Raw genomic sequence first — 20,765 nt, 5'->3', positions numbered from 1 at the left:
ATGTAATTTTACTCCAATCGTCAGAAATGATGAAACACTACTACCAATTATATCAATTACAACTTCATCACCTTCATTTTCGGAAAAAAGTTTTATATTTTTGATTCTTTGTTTTATTTCTTTTGAATTTCATGACACATTTTCGATTACTTGATGTTACAATTCTGCTTAGGGCGTGTACTTTCAAAATACGGCACCATTCAAAATTTGTGAATGATTGATACTCTCATGAATCTCTTCACAGAAACAGCAAAATTACATGACTTCAACTTTATCGAATATGAAGTAATTCAAAACTGAAAAAGTAATATAATAATACTGAAAAATACAACAATACGAAATTATAGAATCCGACCCAATGTTGTCAAATTTGAATGACATTTCGATATTTACAAATCATAAACAAATCATAAACAATTATGATGATGCATCGGTGAAGTTGTCGTCAAAAAGGCCAATTTATTAGAGTGACTCTTTTCTTCCGTCTTTATGAAAAATTGACAATGGTGATGGTTTCTCGCAGACAAAATATCGGATTGGAAATCTGTCAACACCATCTTATACAGCTTGAAAAGTAGCAAAGATGACGTGATATTTGTTTTTCAATATCTTCTTATACAACGTCAGAATTTTCTTAAACGGAATTTCGAATATCTCCGGAACTAATACGAATTTCTGCTCTTAATTTCGAAACGTCTTCGAAATGACATCTAAAATGGGGAATTCTTCATCATTTTCCACTTTGGATCTTTTTCAACTATTAGACAGTAGTAGCAACTTTGATTTTTCGTATATAATATAATATTATTTTTGGAATCTATAATTACTCGACAAATTTTCTCAATATTTTCCTACACCAATCTGTAACCGTTTTCGAAATATGAATAATTTTCGATTTTTTTTTTGGAAATTGGTAACCTCTAAAAATGCTGATATTGAGTTGAGTGACAGTATAGTACCTACCAAAGTTTAATTTGGAGTTAGGTGATACTTGGAGGCTTCCCACACTTCTCACAGCGCAATATTCGTTACTTCGATACATTATGGTGACAAATACAGTTTTTTCATTTTCTTGGAAAATTGACTCAGAGCGAACATCCTGTGTATTATTACAAATTCAGAAAGCTGTTGAAATTTGCTCCCTTTCTATGTTAATCATGCGTATACCTAACCAGTCAAGCATTTATTTGTGAAAATATCCTTTCAGATGGTATTCCCATTCGGTATTTTGTAAGCAGGCCATGATTACTATTTGACAGTAGCGTTGTGACATTCTCCTAAAAATATTGGCATTTTCGTCATTTCAGAAATTTCAAATACCTCTAAAACGATGAAACAAAACTATTCAAATGAAGTTTTTTCACACTCGATTATCATTTTTGGACAGTGTGATAAAATTATCAGCAGAACATGTAGAAAGTTCAACGAACGGTATTCGAATCTACCGATAATGACATTAATCTGGTCGTCCTCAGTAGTTACGGGTCGTGAAAAGTGTTTTGATCCTTTTGAAGGTGATTCAAATACATTGAAATTGTTCTGAATCCGTATAAATTCTTGAGGTTCATTTGCGGTAGATTCGGATATATTTTGCTGGACTTTCTACATGCCCTGCTGATAATTTTATTGTACTGTCCAAAAATAATAAATAAATTCATAAGAACTTCGTTTGAATAGTTTTGTTCCAACGTTTTGAAGGTATCTGAAACTTCTAAAGTGACGAAAACGTCAATATTATTAGGAGAATGTCACAACATTACTCTCAAATAGTATTCATGGCCAACTTACGAAATACCGAATGGAAATATCATTCAGAAGGGACATTTTCATTTTATTTTCGTAACAGACATTGCTCGTTTTCTCCAAAGTATAGTTCTTATGTGTATGGAAAAAAGTAATATACAAAGTATTTCTATCCAATTAAATAACGTTTCTACATTCATTCATTACAAACTACCCAACTAATATCATACATCCGAGTGCAGACAGACAAGATGATGATATAATCGATAAGTATGCTATACACAAAAGCGTTATGATTCAGGTCATTTGCTGCTTGTTGTTTGAAACTAATTGCTCGTGAATGAAATTTTGTACATTTTCATTAAACTCCAGGCTTCCGATCATCTGAGTATTGAACAGAAATCGAATACGATTCATCAATCATTTTATGACAACCTGAACCCTCCAACATGGCTCGGTAGTATAAGTAGTGAGCACCAGAACAAACAATAATCAAGACATTGAATGCAAATGAGAAATGAAAATCTGAAATGGTACACCTTGGATTTTTGTAACTATGTACTGATGAAATGGCAAAATGTACGTAACGTTATTTATAATAACTATATCAAGCATTTTTGCATTTTTTCTTAGAAATTCCTTCAGATATGTAATGGAATTGATCGATACTTGATGAAAATTCATAACTAACGTATTCAAAAAACCCTTTAGTGTGTGATTTTCACCAAATAGTTTTCAAAAAACGCAACAAGTGTTTCTCAGTGTTTTTATCAGTTTGATCAAAATGTCACCATCATTTCTAATTATAAATTGAATGAACATTTCGAAGAAGATATTTCTAGCATTACAATCCAAACTTCCACGGAATTTCGAAGAATGGTGTTTCGATTACTATGATTAGTTTTCCAGAACGTTTCTAACATTCCCACTTTTTCTAGCCTAACTCGAGAAGTTCAAATCAGAAATCACACAGTTTGTGCAATGCATTTTATTATTTTGATAACATGGATATGGCATGCAAAAATATACAGATTAGTACAATATCGAAATAGACGATGAAAGTAAGGCACTCGAAATGAGAAATTATGAAAGTAATTTCAATTTAATGTGTCCAAATTATTGAAAATCTGTAAAATTTAGGAAATGAGATCCTTAGTGAAAGTTTCAATTGTTATTTATTCGAAATGTAGTAAACTGAATGAGGCAAATTTTCAATATGGTTTATTTATTTTTTCATTTTCTTTCTTCACTTCCATGGATTGGCAAAATGAGCCAGTATTTATTGATTTATTTACCTGCAATTTGTATCAAGTATCAGCATCATTTGATGCTTATTGATATGATTGTTCTTTACGATTGTTCTTTGTTCTCTGTTCATTGAAATCTCAACAAAATGAAATAATATGTTGATATTCAGTAGTTAAGTTACATTGGGTCAATCTGAATTGGAAGCAATAACGTAAAAAATATTTTCAATGCAAGAATATAAAATGATCATAAAGTCAGTCACCCAGTATATACAGTGTCACCATTGAAGTGCGCATCATATGGGAAACTTTTTTTTCGAAAAGTTTCAATGAAGTTTAACTTCAGCATTTGTGCTTTAAATTTAACTTAAAATGGTGCGGCCAACTGCGACCCACTGACGTTCAGTGTTTGTCAAATTCAACTTTTTTTTTCTTAATTGAAAAAGTGCATTTCTAAATTGAATTTAACAAAAAGTTATTTGAAAAAGTTGTGTCTACGGAAATTTTATATCCATATGCCAAATTTTATGCAACTAAGATGAAGTTAACGTTTTGCTCATTTTTGACAGATATCCCCTTTATTTTAAAAAACACGTTTGGTTGATTGTCATCAATTCATGTATACATAACAAACTCATCATGGAGTTTACCTTTTCTGATACATTTCAACTTATACGGACATTTTTAGAGAGAAATTAAAAATTTGCTATAAAAATTTTAACATGACTGGTGCAAACTTTCAATCACTTGGCTATTTTCTTAAACAAACCTTTGATTTCGAAAAAGCAGAGGCAACTAAAAAAAATGCAAATAATTTCGATAGAACTATTATTATCATTATAAATTTTAAACAACAATAATATTATAGAAAATACAAATGGGTGCAAAAAATTACTTATTGATCTAAATGAGGTTGTCAAACACTTCCTACATTTCAGTATGTCGTCCTCTACGTTCAATACAAATTATGTTCCTTCTACTTACATCTGTAACTGCATTTTCAATAAATCGGGGATTTATATTTGCACAGCACTCGCGAATGGTATTTTCTCGATGTTGTATGTCAGTAAATGGTCTACTTCGGTACACTATTTGTTTCAGGCAACCCCACAAGAAAAATTCTGAAGGCGTCAAGTCGGGTGATCTAGGTGGCCAATAATGTTTTCAGTTACGTCCAATAACTTTGCCTCTGAACATTTGTTGGAGGGACTGTTTTACAGCAACCGTGTGATATATTGGTGCGCCATCAAGCTGATACCATAGGTCATATTTAATATTTAAAGGCATATTATCTTAAACTTCACTAACCTCATTATTTAAAAGGTTGAGATAACCGACGGGTGATAAATTTTCCCTATAGAAAAATGGCCCAATTATTTGGTGGTTAAGTATCCCACACCACACATTAGTTTTAAAGGAATACTGATCACCACATTCAACTGTGAAATTGGGATTTTCTTGGGCCCACAATCGGCAATTTTGAGAACATTTGAAGAGAACGTTGCCTCATCTGTCCATGAAATTTTATACGAAAACTTTACATTTTCTTCTCTCTCTCCTTGAAACCAGAATGAAAACCCCAAACGGACATCAAAATCTCGTTCTTTCAATGTGTTAATAAATTTTGGCTTGTAAGGCCAAAATTTATTCTTCAATAAAATTTTTCTAACACTTTCTCTCTTGTAATCGGTATTTTTTATAATATCGGTTATGCTCGTTTGCCCGAGTTCAATAACTTCAAAACAAATGTTAAGTGGGCCTCCTCATCATATTTACTTGGAGTGTGCTTTTTCTTAAATTGATTTGCTACGGATCCTGTTTTTCTGAATTTCGACATTATCCTTGACACATTAGTATGCTGAACATTTTTTCCTGGATGCCATTCATTAAAAATGCTAGCTACTTGCCGGTATGGTGTATTCTCACCACATATTAAAACTATTTTTATTCTTTCCTGAAGAGACAACATTATTGCAACAATAACTGTTAAAAATTTGACAAGTGAATCAACAACTTGACACTACCATAGCATGCATTTTGTTTGTCAAGACCTACTTAAAAATTTTATTCAACGTGATTAGGCATCCTTACCGCCCTAGTTAGTGTTTATAAATAATCTGTAAATACTGAATATTGAAATTTTAATGTAATTTCAACTCTAGTAATGTTATTAATACAATTAATGCAGTTTTTTAGTTGTGTCTGCTCTTTCAAAATTGAAGGTACTGACGTTTGTTTAAGAAAATAGCCAAGTGATTGAAACTTTGCACCAGTCCTGTTAACATTTTTATACCACACTTTTAATTTCTCTCTAAAAATTTCCGTATGAGTAAAAATTTATCAGAAAAGTTGAACTCCATGATGAGTTTGTTATGTATACATGAATTGATGACAATTAACCGAACTTGTTTTTTAAAATAAAGGGAATATCTGTCAAAAATAAGCAAAACGTTAACTTTATCTCAGTTGCATAAAATTTGGCAAATGGATATAAAACTGCCGTAGACACAACTTTTTCAAGTAACTTTTTGTTAAATTCGATCTAGAAATGCACTTTTTCAATTTTTTTTCAAAAAAAAAGTTGAATTTGACAAACACTGAACGTTAGTGGGTCGCAGTTGGCCGCATCATTTTAAGTCAAATTTAAAGCACAAACAAGTGCCGAAGTTAAACTTCATTGAAACTTTCCGAAAAAAAAAGTTTCCCATATGGTGCGCACTTTAATGGTGACACTGTATGATTACTATCAGAATTCACCATATCTCATCAAAACAACAGTTCATTTTCATCTACGTTGAGTTTTTTCTCATTTTCAAAATGGGTGCTTATGTGATACCTACTATCATGTGGTTCGAATAAATGAAGAGCAATTCCGAATATACTATTCTTTATTTGTTTTTGCATATACAGTGTATCTCACTTCTCATGGAAACACCCCCGTATCTTTCGTAATCATCGAGGAAGAATTATGAAACTCTCAGGACTCTTGGAAATGTTCAAAATGCACAAACAATCTAGATGGGGTTGGCCAAAATGATATACTGCCCGTCGCTCACCATGGAACAACGGTAAAACATAGTAGGGTCAAAATAGGCTCAAAATTTCTTCAGATTCATGATCAGGACCAGATCATGATTCATGATCAGGATCAGATTCATGATCAGGACCACCAACTTACCAATCAGGACTACCAACCTTTGCGGGTTGCGGTGGAGGGTCGAATAGACCCACTCACTTCAGACCTAACCTAACCAACTTACTACAAGTACACCTTTTCCCTGAAAAAAAGTCAGTCCAGAAATATACGAATTTGTCTCACTTCTCATGGAAACACGCCCGTATCTGCATTAATTATTGAAATAGATTTTTTTTTCGGTTTTGATATCAATTCCTATCAGTCCTGACAGTTTTATCATTCTACCTCGATTATTACGGAAGATACAGGGGTGTTTCCATGAGAAGTGAGACTAATTCGGTGATTTCAGGACTGAAATTTTTCTAGGGAAAAAGTGCATTTATAGTAATTTGGTAGTTTTGATCACGAATCTGAAGGAAGTTTAAGCGTATTTTGTCCCAAAGTATGTTTTACCGTAAAAATGGGTTGTTCCATCGCGAGTGACGGGTAGTGTATATCACTTTCGATTATTACGGAAGATATGGGAGTGTTTACGTGAGAAGTGAGATACACTGTATGTTTAAAATATGTTTCGAATATATTTTTCCATTAACCAGCTGTCGCGCCCCTACGAACGACAACCCTCAGAAGTCGAAACTTGTGCGAGCTAAGGACCAACAAGGTCCTAACTTTCAACATATGATTCATAACACGGGCATAGTTTGAAAAAATAATCTCACATGTGTTACAAGTATATATCTGCTTTTGAAAAGAGTAAATACTGCTTGCAGATGAAAAGATGAATGATTTTCCATTGGAAAAAAAATACTGTTCGAATGCAGGATGAAATCTCTAATGTTCCATCCATCACCCTTAATATTATCTTGAATAACTAGTTTTGGAAAGATTTTACTCAATACATATAGAGGTAGTAAGAGGTGTTTTCCTAAAAAGAGTCTACAGAGTATGTTTTCATTGAATAACTAACAATGCCACAAAAAAAATCAAAATCAAAAAAGAAATGAGAAATGAAAAAATGTCCCTAAAAACCCTACGTCAATGTTAATGTGGAAAATAGGCAACCAGAATGCCTGAAACAAAGATATGAACAAGTCGTTGATTTACTTCAGAGCAATGGATCGAGTAAAATTTTTTTACTCAGACTATTTATGACTTCGAAAATGAATTACTGTATGGCTTGATGTAGAAAAATATATCCATATTCGTAATTTATCGAACATAAATCCTACGTAGTATTTCCAAACGTATCTAGGAACCCAAAGCACTCAGTGATTCAACTAATATATCCGTTAAAGTTTGCTCCCAACCTAATAAATTTGAAGTTGTTTAACTTACGTGTTCAGCTCGAGATCCAGACGAAATTTGTGGTTGAAGGCTTTGATGAGGAGTGATGTGCGATGAAAGTGCTTGCCGGTCTGTAACAATAATGAAGTCGGAATTAGATGAGATCATTATGGATTTATGGAAGAAAATCGGATATTCACTTAGTACGCTTGCCATTTCTGGGGTTATCAAAGGATTTCAGGCTCTTATCAAAAATCCCCGTTGAAGACTCACTTTAAGCTTCAAGTTGTTTGATATTTGGTGTGAAATAAGCCAATAAGTTGGTGAATTGTCTTGGTGGGCTACAATTATATATCCAAATCCAAAGTGAATCATCCTAATCTTAATGAAAATTATTTATGACCAGCTGTGGCTTCGTTCGTGAGAACTTTTGTTTTTGGTTTTTCACAACTTGCAAATTTGCATTTATAAGCAATTAGTTTTGCTAACTATCAATATAAGTAACCAATATCTCATTCAAATTCACTGAATGATATTTTTATAATATTCAAATTATAAAATTCAACGTCATTTTATGAACTGAAATGACTTTAATTTGAAACCCGATGAGCTGTATTTGAGATGAAAGCGCTCAAACGAACAAAAATATTTTAAAAAGTAATCGTTTTGGGTTCCAATTTGCAGGTTGCAGTTTGGAAATCTGAAGAAATCTAAAAACTGATGTCTACGCGATATACGTCGCGGCCGAAAATGTAATGGATAATCATTCATGGTGAATCATATTAAGAATTGATTGAAATAAATCAAACCAAGAAAATGATGGTATAAGATTTGGTGTAAAAAACGTTATTTTCAGAAAATTTGATTGTTACTTTTACTGACAAGCTCCTCGAATCAGTAAAGATCTGGCTAGTAAAATTCAACAATCGAATAAAAACAAGTTGAAACTTTCTGAATAATAACTATTTATTTGTTGAATAGAAGGGTGCTCAAAATCAATATTTACTAATGTATTGTGTAGATATTCAGTGTCTGATTCATTTGATTCAATTCATAAACGAAAAAGTTATGTAATTTCAAAAACTACCTCAAACATTTGTTGTAAAAAATACTACTGTTGATATGGGTGAATTTTTGTTCGACTATATTCATCACAAATTGAGTGGGCATAGTTGAAGACTGGCTGAAAATTAAATAATATTGAGAAACCATTCCTTCAGGCCAGTCCCAACTCACCTACACTGTAGGTTAATGGACTGACACCTATCAGAAGTCAACTATCCTCCTGGCTAGTACCACGAAGAACGTTGGATTATATCCGACAGGTGTCAGTGCAGTATTCTTCACTGAAATTATTTCTGCATATGCTGTTAGCAATAAAATTGTCGCAAAAGATTTCAAATCATTGGAATACTTGTGACCGGTTTCGGGCTGTTTGGCCACTCGCCAGCGAGAGGTAGTGTAATTTATCAACATAAAGTCGATGATTTCCAACAATTGAAAATTGAATTCCCTCAGAGTATCATTCCTCGAACTGGGCTGAAGCGAACAACAAACAACAGGTTTGTCATCGCCCCATCTGCCCGTGAACGAGGTAACCAACCGCATATCCGACATTTGTCCAATTCTTCGTATAAGGAAGAAAACTTCACAAATTGAGGGGGCGTACCTACTTGGAGACTGGCTGTAAATCAAATTATCTGAAAGAACAATTTCATTCAGGCTAGTCTCAGTTGTATCGTCAACAGCATATGCAGAAATAACTTCAGTGAAGAATCCTGCACTGACACCTGTCGGATATAATCAAACGCCTTTTGTGGTATTAGCCAGAGGAGTAGATGTTTTCTGATAGGTATCAGTCTATTATCCTACAGTATAGGTAAGTTGAGACTGGCCTGAACGAATTGTTCTTTTATATAATTTGACTATATTTATAGTTTGTAGACAAGTGCATGAAAACATTTTTCTGTGTGGAGTCATAAATTAAATTTATGACTCTACAAAAGACTGACCTTTTTATAATTCACTTTATTTGGATTTGAATGTTGAATTCAATCAACCATATGCTACTAATTGAGCAGCTTTATGGTAATAGCAACAGCTGCTATCCCAACTACCACTGAACATAACTCTCTTCTACTTCCAAACTTTGATATGATCACCGTTTGTTTGCAAAAAATCTGTTTTTTTCGTTAATCAGCTGTCGCACCCCTACGAACGACAACACTCAGAAGTCGAAACTTATGCGAGCTAAGGACTAACGAGGTCTTACCTTTCAAAGTGTGAATACTAATACGGGTTGTATGACAGAATATGATAATCGATGGAACTTTAACTTGAACCACCGACCAACACGACAGTCGATTTGAGTGAGTGAACAAAGCACCCTCGTCGAACCGACCGGATATTGATCTATATGAAAACAATCATTGATATCTGTCATATCTTCGAGTTGAAAAAGTTGAAAATACTATCCTAGTGATCATCATTCTCATGTCATTTTCACATTTATTTATTTATTTATTTATTTGACACTTTGGTACATTGAGTACATGTGCTAAGTCATAATTAAAAAACAAAAATAAAACTACAGAAGTTGAACAATACAAAAACAATAAATATGGTTCACGTCCACAAACTTTCACAACATAGAAGTATTATATAAAAAATCGGAGAAGCTCTAGCAAATACTCTCAAAATGTCATGAAAAAGTGTCGTGCAAGAATTCCTCAAGACTGTAGTAACACTTCTGTAAGAGAAGTTTCTTCACCTCAATTTTAAAAAGTTTATCTGACTCGATTTTCCTAATAGATGCCGGCAAGTTATTATAACAGTTTGTTGTATTAAATAGTGGGGAGCATCTAAAGTGAGCCGTTTTGTGTGAGGGGGTTCTTAACAGTTTCCCATGACGGGTGTCTCTACCATGTATATCTGCATTTGTGACAAATTCAGATATATTGTTACGGGCAAAAGTGACACACTTCAAGATAAATAAAGAAGGTGCTGTCAATAGGCCCTCTCTTAAGAAAATTGGTCTACAACTATCTTGAAAATCTATATTAAAAATTAGTCTCAGCAATCTTTTCTGAGCGACAAAAACTCGTGGAAATTCCCTTGCACATCCCCAAGAAATGATATTAAAGCTGATGTGAGAATAAGCCATAGAAAAATAGACATTCATCAATCCAAAATTATCTAGAGTGTTTTTCAATTGTTTGATTGAGTAATATGCGGAATTGAGTTTGTTGCAGACCTTCTGAATATGACCGCTCCAGGTCAAATTTTCGTCTAAAGACGTTCCTAAAAACAAGACTTCGCTGGAAGATCGAATACCATTTATTGTGGAAGAGTCACTGCTGAAATTTTTCCTAATAAATGATTTCATTGAAACAGATTTAGATTTATTCAAAATAAGTTTGTTACGTTGACACCAAGCACTGAATTTATCTATTATTTTATTTATTTTGTCTGACAACTCAACTTCGTTTTTGTCGGCCACAGTAATTGCAGTGTCATCCGCAAACATGGTTATGTGACACTCAGAAAAGAATTCAGACAGGTCATTTATGAAATTGAGGAACAACAATGGTCCCAGGACAGAACCTTGAGGCACTCCTAGTTTTACATCTTTGGGACTTGATAAAATTCCATTGCAGCTAACTATTAGACTACGGTTTTCCATATATGATTTCACCCAGTTCAATAGATTATTTGGGAAACCTAGGCCTGCAAGTTTAATTATAAGAAATTCGGAAGAAATGGTATCAAATGCTTTTGACAAATCGAAAAAAAGTGTTACAACTAGTTTATTCGAATCAACCTGTGTATAAATGAAATTTAATAAATGGTATGAAGCTGATTCAATTGATTTGTTCTTCCTGAAGCCATATTGGTTATTACTAAAAAGATTATTTTGATCCATGTAATTCAAAATTCTGTTACTAACAACTTTCTCAAACAGTTTAGAGAGGGAACAAAGTAAAGATATCTGTCTGTAGTTGTCTACCTCAGTTTTGTCGCCTTTTTTATATAGAGGAAATATGAGAGCCGTTTTAAATACATTTGGAAAACAACCTACAAAAAATGACTGATTCATCAAAAACAATAGTGGCTCGATTATAAGGTCTACAATTTTTTTCACAGTAACTATTGAGATACCATCAGTACCTGCGGAGTTTTTATTTGCCATTGTTTCCAGAGTACCTAGAATTTCGGTCTTTGTGAATGGGGATGTATCGAAGGGATACTGACTAACAGTATTTTTCGAATAGGTACAGGGAAGTAATACATTTTGACCAAAGTGCTCTGAGATGAGCAATTCGGCAGAAGATGAAAAATGTTCAACGAAAAGATTTGAAATTTCTTGTGGATTGTTAATTTCCTCCTTTAATTCATTTTTTAGAGTGATAGGTTTGTTTCCAAGTGCCCTTTTTTTATTTCCCAATTCATTATTTATTATTTTCCAAACTTGTTTAGTTTTGTTACTGGATTTCCTGATTTTTGAATCGTAATAGTGACTTTTTTCTTTTTTTATATTTAATTTGTGTTCTTTAATTTTTTGTTTATACAATTGCATAGCTTGATGGTCCACATTACAGTTAGTGGAAATTAACCAAAACAAATCTCTTAAGGCTTTGCTTTCTTTGACTGAATCATTTGAGATCCATAAGTTTGATTTATTTTCCCTAGGCCTAGTTCTTTTAAAAGGACAAGAAACATCATAACACCAGGAGATTTGTTCAGAAAAATAAGAAAATCCACAATTCATATCAGTGAAATATAGTGAGGTCCAATCAATTGAGCCTAGTCTTGTTCTGAATTCATTGATGTTTTCAGGGTGCAACTGACGTTTACTTATAGATGCATTAGCCATTTCCCTAAATTTATTGGGATCACTGCCTATAGTGAACGATAATAAATGACCCAAATGGTCAGCTATATTGGGTTGAACTATTTTACACGAACAAACATCAACAGGAAGTGTAGTAACCATATAGTCAATGCATGTCGAACTAGTGTAATCATTTTTGTTTGTAAATATTCTAGTAGGGCCCAAGTAAAAATTATTAAAATTATAACATTCAAAAATATCGGTCAGAAGTTTGGTGTTTTTATCCTGTTTCAGAAAGTCAATATTGAGATCTCCACATAAGATCAAACAATCAGCTCGATTATAGGCTGTGTCAACTGCCTGGGTCAGACACTTAATAAAAGTATGAATATCACCATCTGGGGGTCTATAGACTGAGATTATGCAAATTTTTACATCTCCAATTTTAAGACTAGTCGCGCACAGTTCAATGTGACATTCAATAGATAGGTTTTTAATACATGAAATTTCAGCAAATTTATGGCTTGATTTTTTTGCGAGTATGAGAGCTCCTCCGCGAATATGGTTTTGTCTAGTAAAAGATGTGATCACTCTATAATTCGTGAAATATTCACTATTAAAATTATTAATTGCAAACCAATGCTCTGAAATACACATGACATCTATGTTGTGAGAGTTTAAAAATAATTCAATTGAAAGTAGATTATTTAAAAAGCCTTGAACATTTACATGAAAAACATTAACATTAAGTAAAACTTTATCATTTTGACAATGATTGTCTGCTTGGTTAGACGAACCTAGGATGCTACTGATAGAGGTACACTTGTTCCACCTCAAGGATTGGGAGCTACCTGGGAGAGTCTGGGGTATAAAAAATTCCTTGTATTATGACAGCTACTGCTAGGTAGATTAGATGGCTCAAAAAGTTCTTTATCTAATGACTGACATGATACGAATCCATGATCTGATATATCTGACTGGGTGATTTGTGGTTTAAGAGTTGCGTACTGGCTTGGACATAATTCTGTGGTTTGGGAACTCATTGCTAATGTATTGTTTTGGTTAGTACTTACACGTAACAAGTTATGTTTGCCGTATGCAGTTGCATCATTGTCATTAATATTATTTTCATCAGGAGTGAAATTGGTGTGAATATGTGATATTATTGCTCTGCAAAGTTGCATTTTCGCTGAATTTGTAATGCCACAACCATACTTTTTGGAGTTCCATCTAGTCACAATGTTGTTACATTCAATTAAATTGGTGAACTTTTTTAATTCATGTAGATGTTTTATTAACCTCAAATTGTTATCATAGATTAAGTTATTTAACTGTCCGTTTTTGTAGTTAAATGGTTCTGTTACAAAGATAACCTGGGTAGGCAACTTCTTGATCAGTTTGTTGACGTGAAACCTATTGTAATTATGGGACCAGAATAAAAGAATATCGTTACTATTTTGGTTCATTGTGCAATTGATTGCAGTATCCATTAGCTCTTCTTCGTTTGCATCAGGTTTTATAAAAGACTCTATTATAAACTCATCTTTCGTTAAGTGCATCATGAATTTTGCCATTTCCTTTCCTTTGAAATCCGAGATAATTGTTATTTTTCTTTTAGTTTTCTCTAAATCAAGTTTTTGTTCCATATTTCGTTTATCTGTGTTTAGGTCAACATATTTTGCCCTGTCATACTTAGCAAGCACATGAGTCTTTTGCGTATAATTCTGTGTCAAATCCTTTTCTCCGACGCCACTGGAAATTTCGGCAAAATATTCAGTTGATACATAAACATCTTTTTTTTTTATTCCCTCCGTTTGAGTACATCCATCGGTTGTATCCACCATATCTTTTTTTATTGTATTTTGTAAAAAGTTGATTTTCTTATAGAGTTCATTGATAAGGGTTTTTTGTTTCTCCAGTAGTTAGTTCATTCATATCACTTTCAGTTTTAATTGCTTCATTCACAAAAAGATCATGATTGCTTTTCAATTTTTTTATGTAACTATCCTTGTTGTTTTTTTCTTCATTTAATTCATCAATTGTCCTTTCAAGTACATTTATTTCTTCTGAATTTGAGGAAACACTAATATTAGTTTGATCTGTCCTTTGGTCACAGCATTGTACTTTATTCCCGTTTAGAAAATGAATATTGGTTTTTATCCTTGCCAAACAACTTTTATGTAGAATACTTAAGCAATTCACACACACAAAATGACTAAAAACTTTAGATTTACAACATTTAAATGTTGTATTGTTAGAGCACTGTGATACAGTGTGTTGACTGGCGGCCATATTTACTCCAATAAATAAGAGTATGCACTTCTACAAAAATTGAAATGAATCATAAACTTGTGTGTTGAGATGAAATACTGCAATCTCAAATGCTGATTTACCAAACATTTTAATACATAGCTTCAGTTTGTTTATTGGTTTTCTTTTCGTTTTCCTTTGAAAACTCAAAACCCAATACATTCACCTGTGAAGAACGCATCAATCGAAAACAAGTATGTTTTCTTTGACAAGCGTCAAAAGGTGATGTCATATTCGATAGCATACATGAATACAGGATATTTTCCGAGAATTCAATTTTGTTTCATATTTCCGTTTTCAACCTCTAGTTTTACCAACTTTCAATGGTTTTCACCAATTCCTTCACAGCAATAATGTTGTCTTAATTTTAATGCCTGAACAATTTTATGAGGAAATCGATGTCTTTTACACATCTGCGAAACATGCAAATGAGAATCGACTAACAGGAACTTGGAGCCACAGGGTGTTATTCTTGTAGGCAAAATAATATCTTTGTATATACCCAATTAACACATCCTCTTACTAATAGGGAGGCAAATACCCTTGGGTTGTATTATCAGCGAATGTAACACCGTTTAGCTTATCCAAACGCTCATTCAAATTTTGGCCTTATTTTACAATAGATATTTTACAATATGTTACTCTGTTTTCCCAATTAGGCATTCTGGTGACATATACTATGTTTGATAATAATGACAATAATATATATTTTTTTCCTAACAGGAAATCCAAAGACAATATACATTTGAAGAGATACATATGACATGAATCGATTGTACGGAATAGTTATCAAACAATAAGATATAATATATGTAACAAAACAGAAGCAGTAGAGATTAAATATGGGAAAAACAAATCAGCCAGCGATAATATAGGTTTTTATAATATACGTTATTTCTGCTCCACAAAATGAATAAAGCCAATCAAATCAAACTTGGCTGAGTGCATTATTTCCCTAGCTTGATCAATGGAAATTTTCAGCTCAGATTCATTTTCTACACTAGTATCGCAATTTTTTACGTAGAAAAATATACCAATATACCAATAGAATTCCGAACTGCAACAAAATGGACGGAATCAATTCAATCAAATTGGGATCTCTCAAGAAACACTGACTCAAAAAACGACCCATTTCGTCTCAGGCCAAAGCGTCAAACACCGGTCTTACCTTTGTGGTGACACTTGCCTCCTCGAAGACTGGATGGATAATGAAAAACAGCATTTCATTCGACTTCTGGAACTCTCTTGGTGAAACCTTCTTGTTCCCATTCTGTTAAAAACCTCTCATAATCACACATTCGATTACTATCATTCAGCTTTCCACTAATAGTAATTCAGTAACAGAAAGTTTTCTGTTACTGAATAACTCAGGTTTACCTAGCAACCACGGTAAACACACTTCATATCTTCCATCATCATTCAACTAACACCGTTTTTGAAAAATTAAATTACTTCACTCTGCCTTTCTTACTTTTTCCGTCTTTCATTTGGATATCTTGTTTCTGAACTTTTAAATCCTAATCATGTTAACTCCTGTTCAATTTTTTTATCGCCGCGTTTGTTTTGAATAGTTATGGTTACATTTTTTCATCCAACACAATAACCCTTTGACCCCTATCTTCCATATGATTCAATAACGCTGCAAGTTCTCCTTTCTTCAAATAAACATCGCTCAAAATAGTTTTGAGATCTGGCATGCACAAGGAAAACCCTTGGGTTATATTTAGAATGTATGTTTTTATCATTCCCTCTGTATATAGATTTTCTATTTAGTTTATGTGATGCCTGATAATATTTTTAGTTGAATCAAGTTTGTTAGAAAAAAGATTTTGATCAGAGTTGTCGAATGAATAGAATTTGAAAACGTCAGTAAGACTTTATTTGATAATAAAATTATTTCCATCCCATATCTAAAACCTTGTCTACTCAAGTACGTTCAAATCTTCCATTGTCTGTCCTGTCACGGTCACCATTAATGCAAGAAATGAAGAAAAACCAATGAAAAATGTACTATTCATGAACGTTTCCGATAATAACTTGACAATTCAATAATTATTCACGTTTCTAAAACATCGCTGTCATAACAAATACATTCACGTGACAACCGCTCCGGTGAAATCTGCAAAAAGAATTCTGTATAGTAATTTGAAAATTTATGTTGGTATTCGTTTTCAAATTTCTTTCGAAAATTTATGTCTTCTCATATCAACCGAATGTGAAAAAAGCCAGATACACGCAGCAGCTCCCGAGAAAGATTGCTAGAAAGTCTTTTTGCTTTTACGGTATAGTTGGGTTTAACTTGGTGTAAATCCCAGGAGAGTAGGAATATGAACACATATATATCCGCAGATACATTTAAACATTGAATTGCTTTTGCGTTCAGTGCTTCCGGTCTCACCCACTCAAGATTTAATCTCTGGGACGGGAAATACCTTATTGACAGAAAAGGGATTGAACATGTTTCGAGCGAGGATGTTCTAATAGGGAAACATTTATAGAGTTTTTATTTTATTTCAGATGCCTCTTGTATTTTTTATTCATGATAATATTATCAACCTCATGGATTTCACCGATACGCACGTTTCAAATGATATAATATTTAAAATTTTGATAAAATGTTCATCATAGATATGAGGAAATTATTTAGGTTTTCAAAATTGCAGATTTTTGTCAAGATGATATATAGTTGTTTTCACGTTTCATTTCGTTTGTTGGTGCAAATTGAATAAATTCGAATACTCTCACTCTGTTCCAAAAATGATGCCCAATGCGATATAGAGAATACAGCCCCGGACTTTGTGATTTGAGTTGTATTATGGTTGGTTTCTGGGTTTTGACATAGTAATTTTTAATAACAATCTCCAAACGTTTCAACTGCAACTGCAGTAGTCATCTTCAGTGCTCTTCTTGACGTATCAACTGATACGTCCAAGACCACGCCACTGAAAATGACTGATGCAATTGCAGTTGAAACGTTTAGAAATTATATTCAAAGAAGAACACGGAAAAATCCGGCAACCAATCCAGCCGTAAAAGCAGCCGTAAAAGCATACATTCCTACATTTGTAATCTGCATTCGCAAGGTTTTCCAATTTTATATTATTTTTGTAAAATGCCCAATGAAAATCTAACATAAAATTGTTGCTTGAATATTTTATAAATATTCATCGAGTATAGGCATATTCAATCACAGATACAGTTCGCGACATATGGAAGTTCTTTTATTAATAGATATAATGAATATTTGACTACGCATTTAGTTTGTGTTCTGTGTATTAAAATAGTTTGGCACTTTTTTAATGTTTCTATTGAAAATAAATGTATTTTATCATGAGATTTTATACAAAATATACATTTCAATGATGGTTCCGTGGATTCTTCCATGTTTTCTTTTGAAAATAACTTGATATCACACGATATAACTGACAAAAACATGTGGTCGCATAAATCCGAATAAAGAACTATACTGTATAATAAACAGTGTGTGCACCTAGTTTTGTGAGTTTAAGAAGGGGAACCGAGTTACCATGGATGTTTACTCGTGGGATTCATATGGATTAAAAAAAAAGTAAAAAGTACTTAGAGGGCTGAAGCCACCAGTACTGCACGGGGTAGAAATTCTAATTGCACAAGAGGCAACATACTTGGGAGTCATTTTTGACCACAAGTTGACAAGGAATCAACACCTACAACTCTAGCATACATGAGGGCACACAAAATAGACCTGCAAAGGTCGCAGTGTAGTGGCTGTCCAGCACAAACGCCCCATATTAATCTAATATAATCAACCGTGGATGTCTAACTCGATCTAAAACGCATGCGCATAGTGCTCTCGCGCTCATACTCATGGTTAGGTAATTTTTGTGATTAGGGGATGTTTGGTTTGGGATTTATCTGATTGATTAAATATAACATTGTACTAGTTATCTTAATGACATATAAAAAAATCAGATATTTAAAAATAAATTAAGTTCATTTATTTTTCTTAGAGCTTTAAAGCGTCTGATAAAAGTTTTGGCCCATGGAAAGCGTCTGATTTTTTTTATATGACTTCAGAGTAATATTCTACAAAACATATATGAAAATCAGTTATTTAAATTGAGTACCTCTGATTTTTAGTTACCTTTCTCACCTGGTACCTGCGCAGGTGTCACCGGGCAAGCTCCACAAACATTCAGGTATCGAAAAGTATACAAGAGACTACTGTGAACCGAAAGTTATATACTTTAGAAAATAAGTTGTGTCTTACGGCTCTGGGATCTTGGACTATGAGTCAAATGAATACACCAACAGTCACAACGTTTTTCGATGCTAAAGGAAAGTTATCAAGACATGTTTGAAAATTTAGGCAACAATACTTTGAGTTTTTTTTTGACTCTACTCCAATATACAGGGTATGGATTATAATCGAGGTAGATAGGTAAGTGATTATTGGTTCTGAGAATTATAAGCTTCAGTGTAGAAAGTCGGCCTAATCTTTAGATTCGAGAGTAGTAGAGGCATCACTCCACCAAGTACTTCAACGATCAGAATAACTATCTCAATAGTGTAGTTTAAATGGAGTCTGCTAATTTCAAAGAGAAAATTTCTATCATCCGTTTCTCCTCTCTTCTTCGACGATATTCATCTCAAATGGAAGCTAGAAATTGTACGATGAATATCGTTTCACTTTAATGGTCGATCAGGACTATTTCAGGTTCATTCGCTTGAATCAGCCAGGGGGTGGAGAATAAATAGTTCCAATGAATTTGACACTTCTCATTTCCTCTGGAGTGTCTATGGAGATGTATAGATTTTTGAGTATTCACGTTGAGTTGATATAGCTTTTCCCGAGTTGACTTCACTACTCCAAAGAAATAGGTTGAGATCAGAACAGCAGGTACATTTGTGTCAGCAACACTGTCGTCCTCTGACAGTTTCAATGACAAGACCTGAGGCTAGTCACAAAAAGTAACAAGACTGCTGTTATTCTTTGTGACTAGCATTGTTCCACCCCAAGGCAAGTATACGTCCTTTGCACATTTGTCTTTCAAAATTCCATACTGTTAACATGTGTCTAGTCTGATGATCGACCTTTTCTCCAGAGGTATAAAATTTGAGGTCATGGTCATGGGTGATGTCATACCCATGGTATAATATAGATACATCACTTTAGAAAAAGACCCGCGCTGTTTGTACTCTAGCCTGACCAGATTTTATAGAAAAGCGATTCTTCCAGAGTAGTAATAGTTGTTCAATGTATCTCACTATTTTGTTGGTACCGCAAAGGCAAGATGAGCTAATGTAATGTATCAAATGCCTTGCGGTGATAGATTCAGGCCATAGGGAGATTGCGTTTTTACTGTAATCAGCCCTGCGTAACACATTTATCAATAGGCAGGTTCTCTTTACAGTCAGTGACCGTTTTCGGGGACAAGAACGGTTCGCCCACCCACACCCTCATCATGATTATTGTCACTATAAGTACTAATATCGCTAATCTATTTTTTAAAATATGAAATTATCTGAGTACAAACTTGTATTCGAATTGTTTACAAAGTTATTTCTTTCAGGAAAATATTGTGAATGATTACGTTTTTCCATTATTGATAACTAATCTGGGAGATTCAATATACGAAGAATATTCTCTTTCCCATATTTTTCAAAGCAACTCTATGTTATTCAATTAATTTCATGTTGTAATTTTATAGGAAATTAGATAACACGAGACAGATAATTTTTGAAACTATCAGTTACGAATAATTTATTTAAAGATGCTTTTGATTTTGTAGATTACTTCAATGATTTCAATTATTTTTATGATTTTTTTTTCTGAGTACAATTCCCCCAGTATAAAAAAAGGTATGAAATTATTCGATGATAAAAAAGCTTTATTTTCATCGAGAGTGATGGCGGTGAAAAAATTAGCTTTTTGTCGTAATTTTTGGCATAACTTCTGATACGGTTATTCAAATGTTCGTTCCTGATAGAAACTGAATATGGAAAGCAATAGTATATGTAATTCCATTTCGTTAATAGCTGATGAGAGTATTGGTGAAACTGATGGAGTGTCCTAAAGAACAATTTGAAAAAATCCCTCAAAGAATTACTGCTCAACATGAATAACTGAAGATTTCAATTAGTCAGTAACTCTTCGTATTCACGAATTTTGACTAAAGAGAATGCTCAGGATATGGAGTGTACTCCAGATGCCTAAGCCTGAGGATTGAGTGGG

At 33.3% G+C, this 20,765-nt stretch overlaps 1 protein-coding gene across 1 annotated transcript in view; it reads right to left on the bottom strand.

The window, feature by feature from the left end:
* The window catches only part of mmd (disintegrin and metalloproteinase domain-containing protein mind-meld), a 389,133-nt gene that overhangs the window by 198,013 nt on the left and 170,355 nt on the right, over positions 1–20,765 (bottom strand). The window contains exon 5 of the mRNA XM_074175455.1: positions 7,462–7,541. Coding sequence (XP_074031556.1) covers positions 7,462–7,541 — 80 coding nt within the window. The remainder of the gene's footprint in view (positions 1–7,461; positions 7,542–20,765) is intronic.

Source organism: Leptinotarsa decemlineata, unplaced genomic scaffold, assembly GCF_025532065.1.
Source record: "Leptinotarsa decemlineata unplaced genomic scaffold, Ldec_3_MD MMD2_tig00001019_RagTag_RagTag, whole genome shotgun sequence".
NCBI classification, from domain to species: Eukaryota; Metazoa; Arthropoda; class Insecta; order Coleoptera; family Chrysomelidae; genus Leptinotarsa; species Leptinotarsa decemlineata.
The sequence above is the reverse complement of the archived record's forward strand: the minus strand, read 5'-3'. Positions and strand labels throughout refer to the sequence as shown.